General features: G+C 41.8%; 1 protein-coding gene across 1 annotated transcript in view; it reads left to right on the plus strand.

Moving 5' to 3' along the window:
* The window catches only part of ADCY1 (adenylate cyclase 1), a 187,669-nt gene that overhangs the window by 82,591 nt on the left and 90,763 nt on the right, over window positions 1–14,315 (plus strand). The window contains exon 4 of the mRNA XM_086741474.1: window positions 9,711–9,822. Coding sequence (XP_086597600.1) covers window positions 9,711–9,822 — 112 coding nt within the window. The remainder of the gene's footprint in view (window positions 1–9,710; window positions 9,823–14,315) is intronic.

Here is a 14,315-nt window from a genome sequence, read left to right on the forward strand (position 1 = left end):
CTACTGAACTTATGTGGATATTAGAGCTTAGGCATGTTTGTGTGTGGAGCATCTAGCAGGAACTGTTAATCAGTAAATGTAGATGTGATTACTGTACACTGTTTTTGGAGGAACTGTTTTCTCAAGCTTTTTTTGAAAAAGATATCTTTTCAGAAAGTTAGGTGCATTTCATTAAGAAAGGAGGAAGTATTCTAAGATCAGAGGGAAAGATGCAGTGCATAGCATCTATAACAGGAAATGTTCTGTAGCAAGCTAAACTCTTTTGAAGAATTTATTTGCAAATCTGGTGATTTTTACAGTTGCAGGTAACTTTTTAATATTATATATATTACAAAATGTTTTGAGCATAGTTGTTGTAAGATTATTTAGTATTATTGGTAACTAAACCAAGACATTTATGTATAAAATATTATTAATGAAAAAATGGGGTAGCTTTCTGTCAGAAATAAGAATATTTTCCTGTCAAATGTAGAAAGATGAGTATGTAAAATGTTAGATAGGCCAAGTTTTCAGTGGGACGTATTTAAGCTACTGACGTGTGGAAAATGGACTCCACAATCTGTAAGATTGTAAAGTAGGTATGTTTATTCGGTGCTGGGCAGCACGGGGGAGGGGGGAGGGTAGTCCCGCCAAAACCGTGCACGCCTGATGCGGCAACTCACTTTGAATTTATACAACCAAGTGTTACATACACATGAAGTTTCAAAAAACACGCCTATACATATGCATGAGCTATCCCCGCTTCGTATTAAAATTAGTTCCAAGGAGTCATTTGGTTGGTTTTAGCTGGTTCTTGAAGGAGGCCCCTTAGTTCTTATCAGGAACTGTCCAGCTGTCCGTGTGAGGAGGTGCAGGACTTCTCGCTTCACATAAAGGGTTCAAAGCACAAAGCAAGGCCCCTCGGTTCTTATCAGGAACTGTCCTTGTGAGGAATGCAAGACTTTCGTCCCCCTTGGATAGTTTTTACAATAGCTAGTTAGTAAAGCACAAAGCATTGTATGTATTAGCATGCACAGCGATAATCAATAAATGCCATATCTATTAAAGTTTTTTTAACCCCTTCTCTCAGTCCCCCCTTTTCTAGAGAATTAGTAAATTCCTTTACTATACCTAATCCTGGCACAATGTTTATTTATTTAGCACTTTCTCAAAGTATTGATTAGACTCAAGTCTTTGTCGCAATTGGTTTTTCTTCCAATTACTATAGGAATTTCCTGTGCTTTGGAAACACCAGAAGTTGCACCGAACTGTTATAAAAAGGATTATGAACAAAACTATAATTATAATTGTTATAATAAATAGTTGTTTCAGCCATGTTAAATTTGGTAGCCAAGAGGTTAACTTTTCCCACATGTCAGAAAATCCCCAGGAAATGTTGTCCCTGGTTATTTCATGAAAACTTTTCGTTTGTTCCCAGATTTTAGATAAGTCTTTTTTTATCCTTTTTTCTTGGTTTATATATGTACAACAATGTTTGTCTATAGCAGTACATAATCTCCCTTGCTGGGCAAACAACATATCCAAACCCAGTCTATTCTGGAGGACCATTTTTTTTCAGGGAAGAAGTCTCCTCTTGGAGGCCTTGGATTGCATCCCCTGTCGCAGTACTGAGACTTCCCATAGTAGCCGAAATATTTGCTAAAGCCTTTTCTAACTCACTTGCTCCCAACCATGGAATAAATTACCGCAAAAAATTATGAAAGCCAGTGGGCCTGTCTATTAGGGGGTTGTTACCATGCCTCTGCCGAAAGAGTCTCATGTGTTTGTGTAAGAATTTTGGTGTGTTAAGGTAACCAACAGTCAGACCAATTCATGACTTTAGCAACTTTTTCATGGAGCTGCAGAAATGTGTTACTTTCCCATGCCCTGACTTTATTTGTCAGGATAACGACTAGTGTCGTGATAATATAAGTTTTTGAGGCTGTACTTGTGTGACCCTCCATGTAGACTTAGGTGCTCTTTTTACCCTATTGTGGTGTATCCAGGCGCTCTGCTCTCTGATCTTGATTGCTGTGAAGGAGGTGAGGAGTACCTGGTACGGTCCTTCCTACTGTGGTTCCAGGGTTTTTTCTGCAAGAGACTTTACATATATATAATCTCCAGGTTGTATATCATGTACAGGTTCATCTAGACCTCTTCCCCGGGTCCCAATTACATGTTTTCTAATTTTATTGAGCTGTTTGCTCGATGCCACCATGTAGGAAGTCATAATTTTGTCCCCAGTTTGTCAAAGGAGCTCAGTCCTTCCCTCGCCCTTGGTCTTGTTTGTATACGCAAAAGGGCTAAAGGGAGAGACTGAGGCCATGTCAGGTTCGCTTCTTGTCCCAATTTCACAATTTGCTGTTTGATTAAGTGGTTCATTTTCTCCACTTGGCCACTCGATTGAGGGTGATATGGGGTATGAAGTTGCCAATCTATTCCCAAATGGTGGCTGATTTGTTGTACTATTTTTGAGACAAAGTGTGGTCCTCTGTCAGAGGACATGGTTGCTGGAACCCCAAAACGTGGTATTATCTCTTGTACCAATACTTTAGTTACCTCCCGAGCCTTAGCTGTTCTGGTTGGGAATGCTTCTGGCCAACCTGAAAAGGTATCAGTTAATACCAGTAAATATCGATACCCCCCTTTTCTTGGAAGTTCTGTAAAATCAACCTGCCATTGTTGTCCAGGCCCATTGCCCTTCCCAATCTGGCCCATTTCTAGTTTGGGAGTATTTTTAGGATTAGTCTGGAGGCAAAGATCACACTGTTGAGTCACCTGTCTCACCGTGGTATATAAATTTCTTTCCATAATTTCTCTTATCAAATGTTTGTACAGAGCCTCTGTTCCCCAATGCCTTTTTCTATGTTCCTCCCGTATCAAGTGCCACAGTAAACGAGAGGGAATAATTAGTCTTCCCTATGGGGTATAAGCCCACCCCACTTCATTATATGACCCTTCTTAAGTCTGTACCAACTTAGTTCAGGTGCTAACACAGTCAGAAGGGTATATGGGTTTGCCACTACTGGGTAGAGGTCTTCAGTTATCTTATTCACTGCCCGTAAGTCTTGGACCACCCAATATGACCCATCGGGTTTCCGAACAGGTGATATAGGGGTATTGAATTCAGACTCACATTCCTTTAATAGTTCTAACTGTAGAAACTTTTCTATCACTGGCCAGATTCCTTCTCTATCTTCCTTCTTTAAGGGATATTGTTTAAATCTTACCGGTCATTGGCCTTCCTTAATTTTAACTTCGACAGGTGTAGCACTTTTTGCTCTTCCAGGTACGTCGGTAGCCCATACTCCTGGATACACTTGGTTTAGGATTTCTTCATTAATTCTTCCTTCTGAGGGGAGACTGGTTAAGGTTAGACTCAATATCTGAACATATTGCTGATCTTTTACCTCCAGAGTAATTTCTCCTTTTTCAAATATAATCTTTGCTCCCAATTGTTCCAACAAATCTCTTCCCAAAAGTGCTTTCGGGGAGTTGGGCATATATAAAAACTTGTGGATGCCCCATTGTTTTCCCAATTTGTATTCTAGAGGCTTACAAAAATATACCTTTTCACTTTGGCCAGTTGCTTCTTTTACCATGACATAATCATTTCCCAGGGACATCAAGGCTTGATTCAAAACTGAGTATGTTGCCCCTGTATCTACTAAAAATTCTACTTCTTTGATAGTTACATCATCATATGGAAAATCGTCTGGAGCCCTTCTCTGCCAGTTGCAGCACCTCATCATGGCTGAGACAGGCTCCGCAGAAGTGGGGCAGTTTTTTCCTGTTTAATTTGGGTGGGTTGGTTTTTTGTTTTGTTTTGTGTTGTTTTTTTTTTTCTTTTAGGGGATGGCGGGGAAGGGGGCGCAGCTCGTAGACGTCCTCCCCCTTCCCCGTGGGGCAGTTGCGCATCCAGGCGCGGCAGACGGGGTATGGGGGGGTGCCCTGGAGGCGAGCAGCCCCTCCTCCGCCTCCCGGCGCTTTTTGCGGCACTGCTGAGCCAAGCGGCTCCGGGCTCTTTCCCTGCCTCCTCCTCCAGCGGCTCCCGCTGTATTTACAGAATCATTACTGACGGGTACACAAAAGGAAGCACCCGTATCAACCAGAAATTTCACTCCCTTTTCCTGCCCCCCCAAGCTTAATTTTAACCAGTGGATCCGCTCGGGTAGATGCCCCGGGTTCTGGTCAGTCAGATGTCTCCATTTCTGTCGGGGTATTTCTGCGCTTGGGGCACTCATTTTTCCAATGCCCTTGCTCCCAACAACATGCACATTGGTTCCTTCCCAGCATCCTTCCGCCTCGTCTCCCTCGAACACCAAATCTGCCTCTATTGCTGGAATACATTCCCCTTCCACATCCTCTAAGCCTTCCTCTATTTATTATTCCTTACTTTCAGACATCTTTTTCCAATACTACATGCTGAACAACACCTCTTCAACTTTTCTTTTTCCTTCTTTTTTTTTTTTAAAAAAAAAAAGGGGATCCTGAGGGGCCAAATTTATACCACATTCCTTTTGCCACTCAGAATGATTTCTTAAAGTGAAGAACATATCAGCATATACCGCCTCGTCCCATTTATCATTCTGAGAAACAGCATCAATGGCAATAAAGTATCATAATTCAGCCACTTTTCTTCATCATCCAGTTTGTATAACGACCACGACTGATTACAATATTTAATCAGAGTCTTCTCATTCTCATTACTCCCTGGAGGACCCCCAACTTCTTTCCAGTGGTGTAGGATACACCCTAAAAGACTCTTCTTTAATATACCTCCGCTCTGACCTCCTTCCATATTTATCGATTTGTTATTTGATCCTCTTTTCCACTGTACAAAAACACAGCCCTTTCTTCCCTATCCCAGTCTAAATTTTACACTTAGGACACTTGAAATTCCAGCCAAACCCTACCCACAACTTTTCACTACAACACTTACACTCTTAGAACAAATATAGGTTTACAAGAGTTATCGTGGTGTGAGGGACACCATTTGGGACTGTCGGGGTCCCTCCACAAGGGAAAAAAGGAATCTACAATGACAAAACACAATAACCTACTACCGCGGTTATAAACACACACACACACACACTTTAGATCCAATTCAATCTTTGCACACAAACAATACAATTCCACAGAAAATCGTCTCTTACACTTCTGTATAAGCTCTCTTCGTGCCGACATACAAAGGTGCTCACAGTGTCCACACTCATGGACATCCACACACTCATAGTGGCCACACAATCATACAAGAAACTTCGGAAAGAGGAAAGTCCCCTTGCTTTCTAGCCCACCTCAGAAGAATCTGGGCGTCTAGGGGCGGCTGGACAGACTTCACGCCACACACACAGTCATAGCTTTGCTCAGATTCCTGGGACTCACTCCCGCTTTCACAACACAGGCATTTACACCATAGAAGGTCCCACACACACAAAATCCTTCACACAAACACTATGGTTCAACAAGTCCAAATTAGTAGCCAACACCCAATATCTTATTACAATAACCAAAAATCAAAAATCAAAGAGATTTAACATAGCATCGCTCCAGTTGTCAACCTTCTAGCAGCTGCAAGTGTCTTTTAAAATTGCAAGAGGCCCGCTTACCCTTCTCCTGCTTCTCATATACCGGTCATCAGCAGGTCCGTCCTGGCTCCCAAAAATGGGATGCAGCGGTTACCTTGGACTCGCTCGATCTACTCCCTGTTTGAAAACATACCGTTTTCACCCGTAGATCCAGGGGTTTCTCTTCTGCTCCCGGGTGAATAGCTGAGAAGGGGAGGCTCCTCCGAGGAAACCTCCCGGGGCGCGCCTAGGAGCGTCCGCTCCGCAGCCGGTCCCTCAGCCGAGCAGAAATCCTCCTGCCTGGCTCGCCAAACTGACGTGCGGAAAACAGACTCCACAATCTGTAAGATTGTAAAGTAGGTATGTTTATTCGGCGCCGGGCAGCACGGGGGGGGGGAGGGTAGTCCCGCCAAAACCGTGCGCACCTGACATGGCAACTCACTTTGAATTTATACAACCAAGTGTTACATACACATGAAGTTTCAAAAAACACTATACATATATGCCTATACATATGCATGAGCTATCCCCGCTTCGTATTAAAATTAGTTCCAAGGAGTCACTGGGTATTAAAATTAGTTCCAAGGAGTCATTTGGTTGGTTTTAGCTGATTCTTGAAGGAGGCCCCTTAGTTCTTATCAGGAACTGTCCAGCTGTCCGTGTGAGGAGGTGCAGGACTTCTCGCTTCACATAAAGAGTTCAAAGCACAAAGCAAGGCCCCTCGGTTCTTATCAGGAACTGTCCTTGTGAGGAATGCAAGACTTTCCCTCCCCCTTGGATAGTTTTTACAATAGCTAGTTAGTAAAGCACAAAGCATTGTATGTATTAGCATGCACAGCGATAATCAATAAATGCCATATCTATTAAAGTTTCTTTAACCCCTTCTCTCAGAATAATATGTTAAAGTGCAGTTACAAATTTTGTAAAAAGGCAGATACATTTAAAAAAAAAACCCTTATGACAAAAAGTGTGTCTAACATTCTGTTAGCTTTAAAATATATACATGTAGTTAACTGGCATAACTGAATGACAGCTGTGTCTCAGCACACAATAATTGTATATTTTACCTAAATTTGTAATTACATGTTCAGTTATGTATTGTCAGTACTTTTATGGACTTAACTTTTTTTTTTTTGTATAATTATCAGTGTTTTGAATCAAATGCTGAGGGCTAAGCATTATAAATACTCTTTTTAAATGTTTAAAGGATTAACAAGGATCCCATACTGACTTATTAAGGTAATCATATGTAAAAATAACTTTCCTTTTAACTGAATAACTGCGCATGAGTGTATTTTCTGTGTGTTATAAATGATTTTAATCCCAAACAGAATTCCAATTACAGTTTCCAATTTATTGAATAGAGGCAAGCAAACAGCGCTGGGTGCGCCGGGAGCCTCCGCTCCACCAAGACGCACACCCCTTTGTTCACAGTTACAGTATTTATAACCCACCTTGCCTGTCTCCTTTTTTTGGGGGGAGCTCACAATCTGCATTCCAATGGTTACTCACACCGTTCGTGACAGGTGCTGACTAGCTAAGAGCGTGTCTCCGGCCACTATACAGGTGTTAATTAGCTAAAAGTACCGAAGCGGCTGGTCCCATATTTGGAGTTGTTTACGTGCCCGTGCTCATCAGCCCCCAGCCCGCTTTTCCCGCCTTTTGTTCGCTCATTGTCAAGTGTCCTTCTTATGCAAACAGCGCTGTTAAGCAGGTAAAAATCCTTAATTATGTCAAACTACTAAGGCAGGAGTGAATCCTGCCAAACACATTTTAAATAACTTAAATAAACCTCCCAAATATGTTTACAACTTTAAACAAAACTTATACGTTACCTATACAGTTACAAAAAAAAAAATGGGCTTAGAACTATGTACATATCTTCCTGTTTCCCCTAAGCCTGTGGCTATATAAGAACAAACAGGATAATTAAAGATTCCATGTACAAAGAGGGTCACATTTCACCATCCATGCAACCCTAGTATTGCTTCACATTAACACGAATCAGGTGAACATATCTCACACTGTGCTCTGTGTTTAACTAATTGAAAGGTTTTGATGTAAGTGTACATGTCAGCAGTGTAATGGTTGCTCCGTTAGTTGTTAAGACATTGTTAGATAGTCTCCACAAACAGTAGACATCTCTAGTTTGTGTGTCTGTGTATGTTCTTAATTGTTAAAGACCTTGGTAAACATATAACATTGTTATTACCTTTAAGGCCTAACCACCCTCCCAAATGCTGTTTTTTTTCAAGTGGACATTTTTTGTGCTGTGGGAGATATTACTATTCTGTAAATGTAGTTAGACGTGATAAAAATGTGGACTGCCATATTTAAAATCGAAACAGAATAATAAAAACAATCAAAATGTAGAATGTGCAAAGGATGAGATATAAAATGGCGAGAAGCTAGCAGAAGCTGTTATAAAATAGCATCTACACTCCCACTCCAGACTAACCAAAACCTGGAAACTACATGACATGTTGTATTACATACAACAATTGTAGTTGTTTTTACATTTGTTTTTCAACTGTATGAATTCTGATGTGAATTTAGGCCTTAAAGCAAACAGGTCATAAAGCAAATTGTATTTGACTTTGTATATTGACTTTGATGCACGTTTAAGTATATTTGAAAATCTTCAAGGAATTTAGGAGAATTATTTGATATTAACTGATAAATTTCCAGAAAGACCATCCTAGGATTGTCAGACAACAAGGATATCAGTCTAGAATTAAGAGAACAAGTAGATCTTCAAGGCTAAATATGCAGAGCACTTTACTGGCAGTATTGCACTCTGTTAGTGCCTTTTACCTTACCCATCACTTGGTTGGTTCACATTGAATATAGCAGAGTCATAAATTGGTAAAATTAACTAAATGCTGAATGTTTTATTTTAAGAACCCTCTTTGTTGTGTTTAAACAGCATAGGAATTAAATAGGATTAACATGACCACAGAGAGGCTTTGTTTCTAGATTAAAGCCATCTAACTTTGGATGAGTCAGTTTTGTGCTGGTGGACAAGAAGTTTTAGCAACTGAGTTAAATTAAATTCCAGAAACAGGGACTGAGCCAGTAGTTGTATTTGCTCTTTTTTTGTAGCTTCATGGGAGAGTTCAGACTTGGTTATAGTGAATGGGAAACAGTAGACTTCTTAGTCCTGCTTTGCAAGCACCTGTTATTTGGTCTATAAAGTGAAGGTTTTCTAAGGAGTACATAATTCTTAATTTAACTTACAGTTTGCAAGCTAAGTTTTAGACTATGTTAAGTATACTCAGAATATGTAGCATGGGACTGTTTGTTAGCATTTGCATAAATAAAAACTTGTTTGACATTTATAGTCTGGGTGTTGGAGATAAATGCATTAGGTTTCTGCCGTGGTCTCTGGGCCTCCGCCAGCAGATGAAGGAATCTAAATAATTAAAAGGATCACAGCTCCATACTCTCTTGAGTTTCAGGATCTGCAAAAGAATTTTTATTCTATCACAGTAGTATCTGTGCTTCTTTCAACTATCTCCCCTTATCATCACAGATGGGTAGGGATTGTTAAAACAGATTGAACTGTTGGACATTAAAACCTTGCTAATGGTGATGGATGCTGGACACTTACCTGAGACAGACAGCACAGTACAGAGAAACTTGGCCTGACAATGTGGATGCTAGCTCCTCATGAGGAGTAATAAGACCACATCACAGAGCTGCTGCATGCAAGTTATTAACTCCTGTCTTTCAGTACTTAGTAAACCTCATGCAAGGTTTACTGTGGAACTCTACCAGTGCAAAAACTGTCTTAGACTGTCTTTGAAATCAATCGAGCTGAGAAGATCCCAGCTGTAAAGAGCAATTGTTCTCTCTGCTCCTGGAGTGCTCATGGGGGAATCTTGTGATTGAGATGCTTTGCCATATGTACACCAGATAGGTATATAGGATAGGTAGACAGGCATTGAAAGCATCACAGAGCTCTCTACAACAGTTGACAGCACCAGACTGATGCCTATTTGTCTGAATCTTTGCCATTTTTCTTCCAACTAGCACTTTATTGGTAGCATTTCAGGGCTTCTTTGAGTTTGTGCTTTGGATCACATTGATGCTATAAAAGAGGATAATGAGAATTTGAAGATTACTTCTGTATTGATATCTCTGTGTCTTTTTCCTTCTTTACAGCATTTTGTTTGCAGACATTGTGGGGTTCACTAGTTTGGCATCACAGTGTACTGCCCAAGAGCTGGTGAAGCTGCTGAATGAGCTTTTTGGCAAATTTGATGAATTAGCTACAGTAAGTACAATATTCTTATTTCAATTTAATTTAAATTCCCTTCTGAAAAACGATGCATGAGTAATATGTTAGAAATCTGTAACCGACTGATTTAGCCCCATATGTAATGAGTTTCTAAATCTTCTGACGCGTGGATCAAACTCTACAACTCAAGAGAGTTATAAAGCAGGCATGTTTATTCGGCACCGGGTGCGTGGGGGATCGCTCCTTCAAAAGCACGCACCCTGACAGCACATTTTACCAAAAATTTATATGGTGCAGCTATACATATTCATTGAATTGCACAATGCAGGCATACATATGCATAAGTGAGGCAGGGTTATTAAAAAACCACTTGCGTTAGCATTTCAGATCTGTCTCTGGTGGTCGTTTACTTCTTGAGGGGGTCTTATCTTCCTCTAGATGAACTCTAGTCATTCACCCATGCTGTCCTTTCACTTGGTAATTTCAGCAGTTTCCCAATATTCCCTCCTTTGCTAGACATATTAGTCCTTGACAAATAGCAGTCCCTGATAAGCTTAAGTGAGTTTCAAGGCAAACAGGATTGTTAGGCATTCTCTAGCAGACAGTTAGTCTCCTAAATCAAGCAATATTTAGCAGACCGTTAACTCCCTGTATCAATTCCCCCCTCTTCTTTCTCCTAAGCAAATTATTTTGCTGTTAAAAGTGGTTCATTATATTTCATTACCCTTTTTAAGGCCCATATTTGTTCAGCAAGCTTCTTCAGTTTATACCAAAAGATAAGATTTACTACCGTTAACATTGCCATGACTATCAGTAATATCAATATCAGGTGGGTCAGTATGTTTAAGATCATGGTAGCAGATGGGGAATAACCCATGAACACATCTCACCAATAGTTCTCTCTGTCTGACTTCACTCTTTCCGTTATTTGGTGTATTCTTTCTGCATCATGTTGTATAGTAATTAAAGTCTTTTGGCCACTTTCCTGGTCTTGCTTTATCAATCTCTAAATTTTCATGATGCAGTAGTTCCCTTACTAGAGCAAGATTCATTCCAATAGGGGTGGACTGCAAATCTTGAATCAATTCATGACTAGATTGTATCAATTGATAGGTAATGACAGAAGCAGTATAATTAAAATCACATCCTGTGAGACTAACAAAATTAAAGGTGCAAATATTTGAATGGTTACTCATGTCCACTATTAGGTCATCAACTAGTACAAAATCACAAGTCCTTAATCGAATACATCCCTTACCCCTGTAAATTACAATGGTTTCTAGGGTCTCATTGGGGTATATCTCAAAGTGAAAAACATTTTGTTTTGAATCCAGACAAATATCCTGCCCTTTCATGGTATTACCTTCACAAATAAATCCCTGCTGGTCTCTCACAGCACAGGCCTCGACATCAATAACATCAATAATTTGCCATTTTTGTCCCCTTTTTCATAGCCCATACCCTATGTTCTGTTGTGGTTTTGTTTAGTAAGGGGGGCCTAAGGTGGTAGCTTCTGTAGGAAACTGCTAGAAGTCGCTCCCCTTTGTTCAGTGGACTTGGCCAGGCCTAGGGCGGACCCGCTGCTGGCCAAGGCCTAGCCAATTGGTAGCAGAATGTCCCGTGATAACGCCTCTGCGATAACGTATTTAAGAAGGGGAAAACAGAAAAAAAAAACAGTAGAAGAGAAAATGTGAGGAAGCTGAGTGGGGCAGAGGTGCAGAGGGGGAGGCGCAGGCCTCATGGGCCTTGCAGGCCTCACCCTCTGGCCTCTCGCGAGGCGGCCGACTGGGCCCGACTCGGTCCGGCCCAGCTGCAAGAAGTGGAGAGGAGATGAGCTGGATGATGTGAAGAGATTCTGAGAGGCGTCTGCCTACCTGTTATGAAGAACCTTTCTTGTGAGAGGAACGGCTGCAGATGCCAAGGTCAGTTCAGAAGGAGGGGGAGGAGTAATGCGGCTCCTGGTCAAGATTCCCCTGCAGCCTGTGGTGATGACCATGGTGGAGCAGGTTGTCCCCCTGCAGTCCATGGAGGTCCATGGAGGAGCAGAGATCCACTTGGAGCCCGTGAAGGACCCCACATCGGGGGAGGTGGATGCCTGAAGGCGGCTGTGGCCCGAGGAAGGCCCGCTGGGACAGCTGTTCTGGAGAGACTGTACTCTGTGGAAGAGATGATCCATTCCAGAGCAGTTTCAGGAAGGACTGTGGCGTACGGGTGGGACCCCACAACAGAGCAGGGGAGGAATGTGAGGAGTTCTTCCCCTGGCCATGAAGCAGAGGCATGAAACAACGTGTGATGAACTGACCACAACCCCCATTCCCTCTTCCTGCTTGTGCCGCTCGGGAGGGGAAGGCAGTAGAGATAATGTTAAGCCCGGGAAGAGGGAGGGGTGGAGGGAGGTTATCTTGTTCTCTGTCTCATTATCCTGCTGTTTGTAGTAATAAATGAAAAGTTTTCCCCAAGTTGAGTCTGTTTTGCCCGTAACGGTAACTTTAAGGATTTTCTCCCTGTCCTTATCTCAAACCTCGAGCCGTTTTTCTTACATTATCTCTCCCTATTTTCTCAGAGGGTGGGGGGAGTGAGAGAGAGACTGCATAGTCTGGTCCCGATCAGAGTTGAACTACGACAGTTCTACGGGATAAAGTACAGTTCCATGGTGATTTAATCCTAAGGCAGCAATCGGATATATATTGTACACCAAGGCTTTAGATACAGTTAGTACAAAAGCTGTGGTTGTGTTGCTAGTAGGTTCAACGGTAAAATTAACTAAGTGCCACCAGGATTGAAATTTCCTTTCAAATTCATTTGCATTATCTCAAATTACCTTTTGGATTTCTCTTGGCAGGTTTCCGTCCTCTCCTTCCCTGATGATTGCAGCTGCTATTGATTGTATCCATAATTGGGCCTGGATACAACTGAGTGCTTTAGAAACATTAGTTTGAACTAGGTTTAATGCATCTACAATTAATTCATTATAACAATTTTTACAATAAAATGTGGTCCTTTGTCTGAGGAGATTGTTGCAGGAATCCCGAATGTCGGTACAATTTCTTCTAGTAATGCTTTAGTTACCTCTCTAGCTTTATTGGTTCGGCAAGGGAATGCTTCTGGCCAGCCTGAAAAGGTGTCCATTAGGACCAACAGATATCGGGACCCCCCTTTTCTTGGGAGTTCTGAGAAATCAATTTGCCATTTCTGCCCTGGATAGTTTCCTTTCCCTATTTGTCCGATTTGGGCTTTAGGCCTTTTCTTAGGATTATTCTGCAAACTTATTTCACGCTGCTGTGTCACTTGTGTAACAGTAGTGTAGAGGTTCCGGGCAGCTATACGCTGACTCAAGTATTTGTACAAAGCTTCAGCTCCCCAGTGGGATTTTCTGTGTTCTGCTATAACTGTGGCCCACAATAATGCAAATGGAATTATTATTCTGCCTCGCGGAGTCTTTGCCCACCTGCCCTTCTCTATTTCTCCACCTAAATCTTCAGTTAATTTTTGATCCTCTTTGGAATACTTGGGTTCACAATAAATTTGTATTTTACTGTCTGGGACCAAAGACCGCACCTCTAATTCGCCCCTCTCAGCTGCTCTTTTGGCTTCTGATCCATAGCATTGCCTGATTCCTGAGTGGTGTTTCCTTTCTGATGAGCTTTCCAATGCATGGTAGCCACTTTTTCGGGTAGCTGCACTGCTTCCAGGAGCTTAAGAATTTCTTCAGCGTGTTTTATATGTTTCCCTTGGGTGGATAGGAGTCCCCTTTCTTTCCATATTACCCCATGGGCATGGACTACCCCAAAAGTGTATTTGGAGTCCATCCAGACCTTAATCTTCTTGTCTTTAGCTAGTTCCAATGCTCTGGTTAAAGCTATTATTTCTGCCTTTTGTGACGAGGTATTTGGGGCAAGGGCTGCAGATTCTATTACCTGATCCATAGTGGTTACCACATACCCTGGCTTTGCGGATGCCTTGTCGAACAAAGCTGCTTCCATCTGTGTACCAAAAGTCTTCAGCATCTTCCAGTGGCTCCTCTTTCAGGTCCGGTCAGCTGGAATAGACTGCTTCAATCGTTTCCAGGCAGTCATGCGATAGCGGTTCTCCTGTGGTTCCACTGCTGGGTTGACAATGTTAGTAACAACTATTTCCACATCATTCTGTTCCACCAGAATGGCTTGGTATTTAAGGAATCTTTGTGGGTAGAGCCAGTGCCCTCCTTTTATCTCTAATACTGTGGATACAGTATGAGATATCAACACCATAATCTTTTGGCCTAATGCCAATTTACGTGCTTCTTGGACGTTTAACACCAATGCTGCTATCGCCCTTAGGCAGCTAGGCCAACCTTTACTTACTTCATCAAGTTGTTTGGAGAAGTACCCCACTGCCCTTCTATATGGTCCAAGTTTTGGGCTAGGATTCCCAGGGCTATTCCCTGCTTTTTGTGAGAGAACAGCCAGAATGGCTTAGTAGTATCTGGTAAACCCAAGGCAGGGGCATCCATTACTTTCCTTTTCAGTTGCTGGAATGCTTCTTCTGCG

This window comes from Chlamydotis macqueenii, chromosome 2, assembly GCF_036417535.1.
Source record: "Chlamydotis macqueenii isolate bChlMac1 chromosome 2, bChlMac1.mat, whole genome shotgun sequence".
Lineage (NCBI taxonomy): Eukaryota > Metazoa > Chordata > Aves > Otidiformes > Otididae > Chlamydotis > Chlamydotis macqueenii.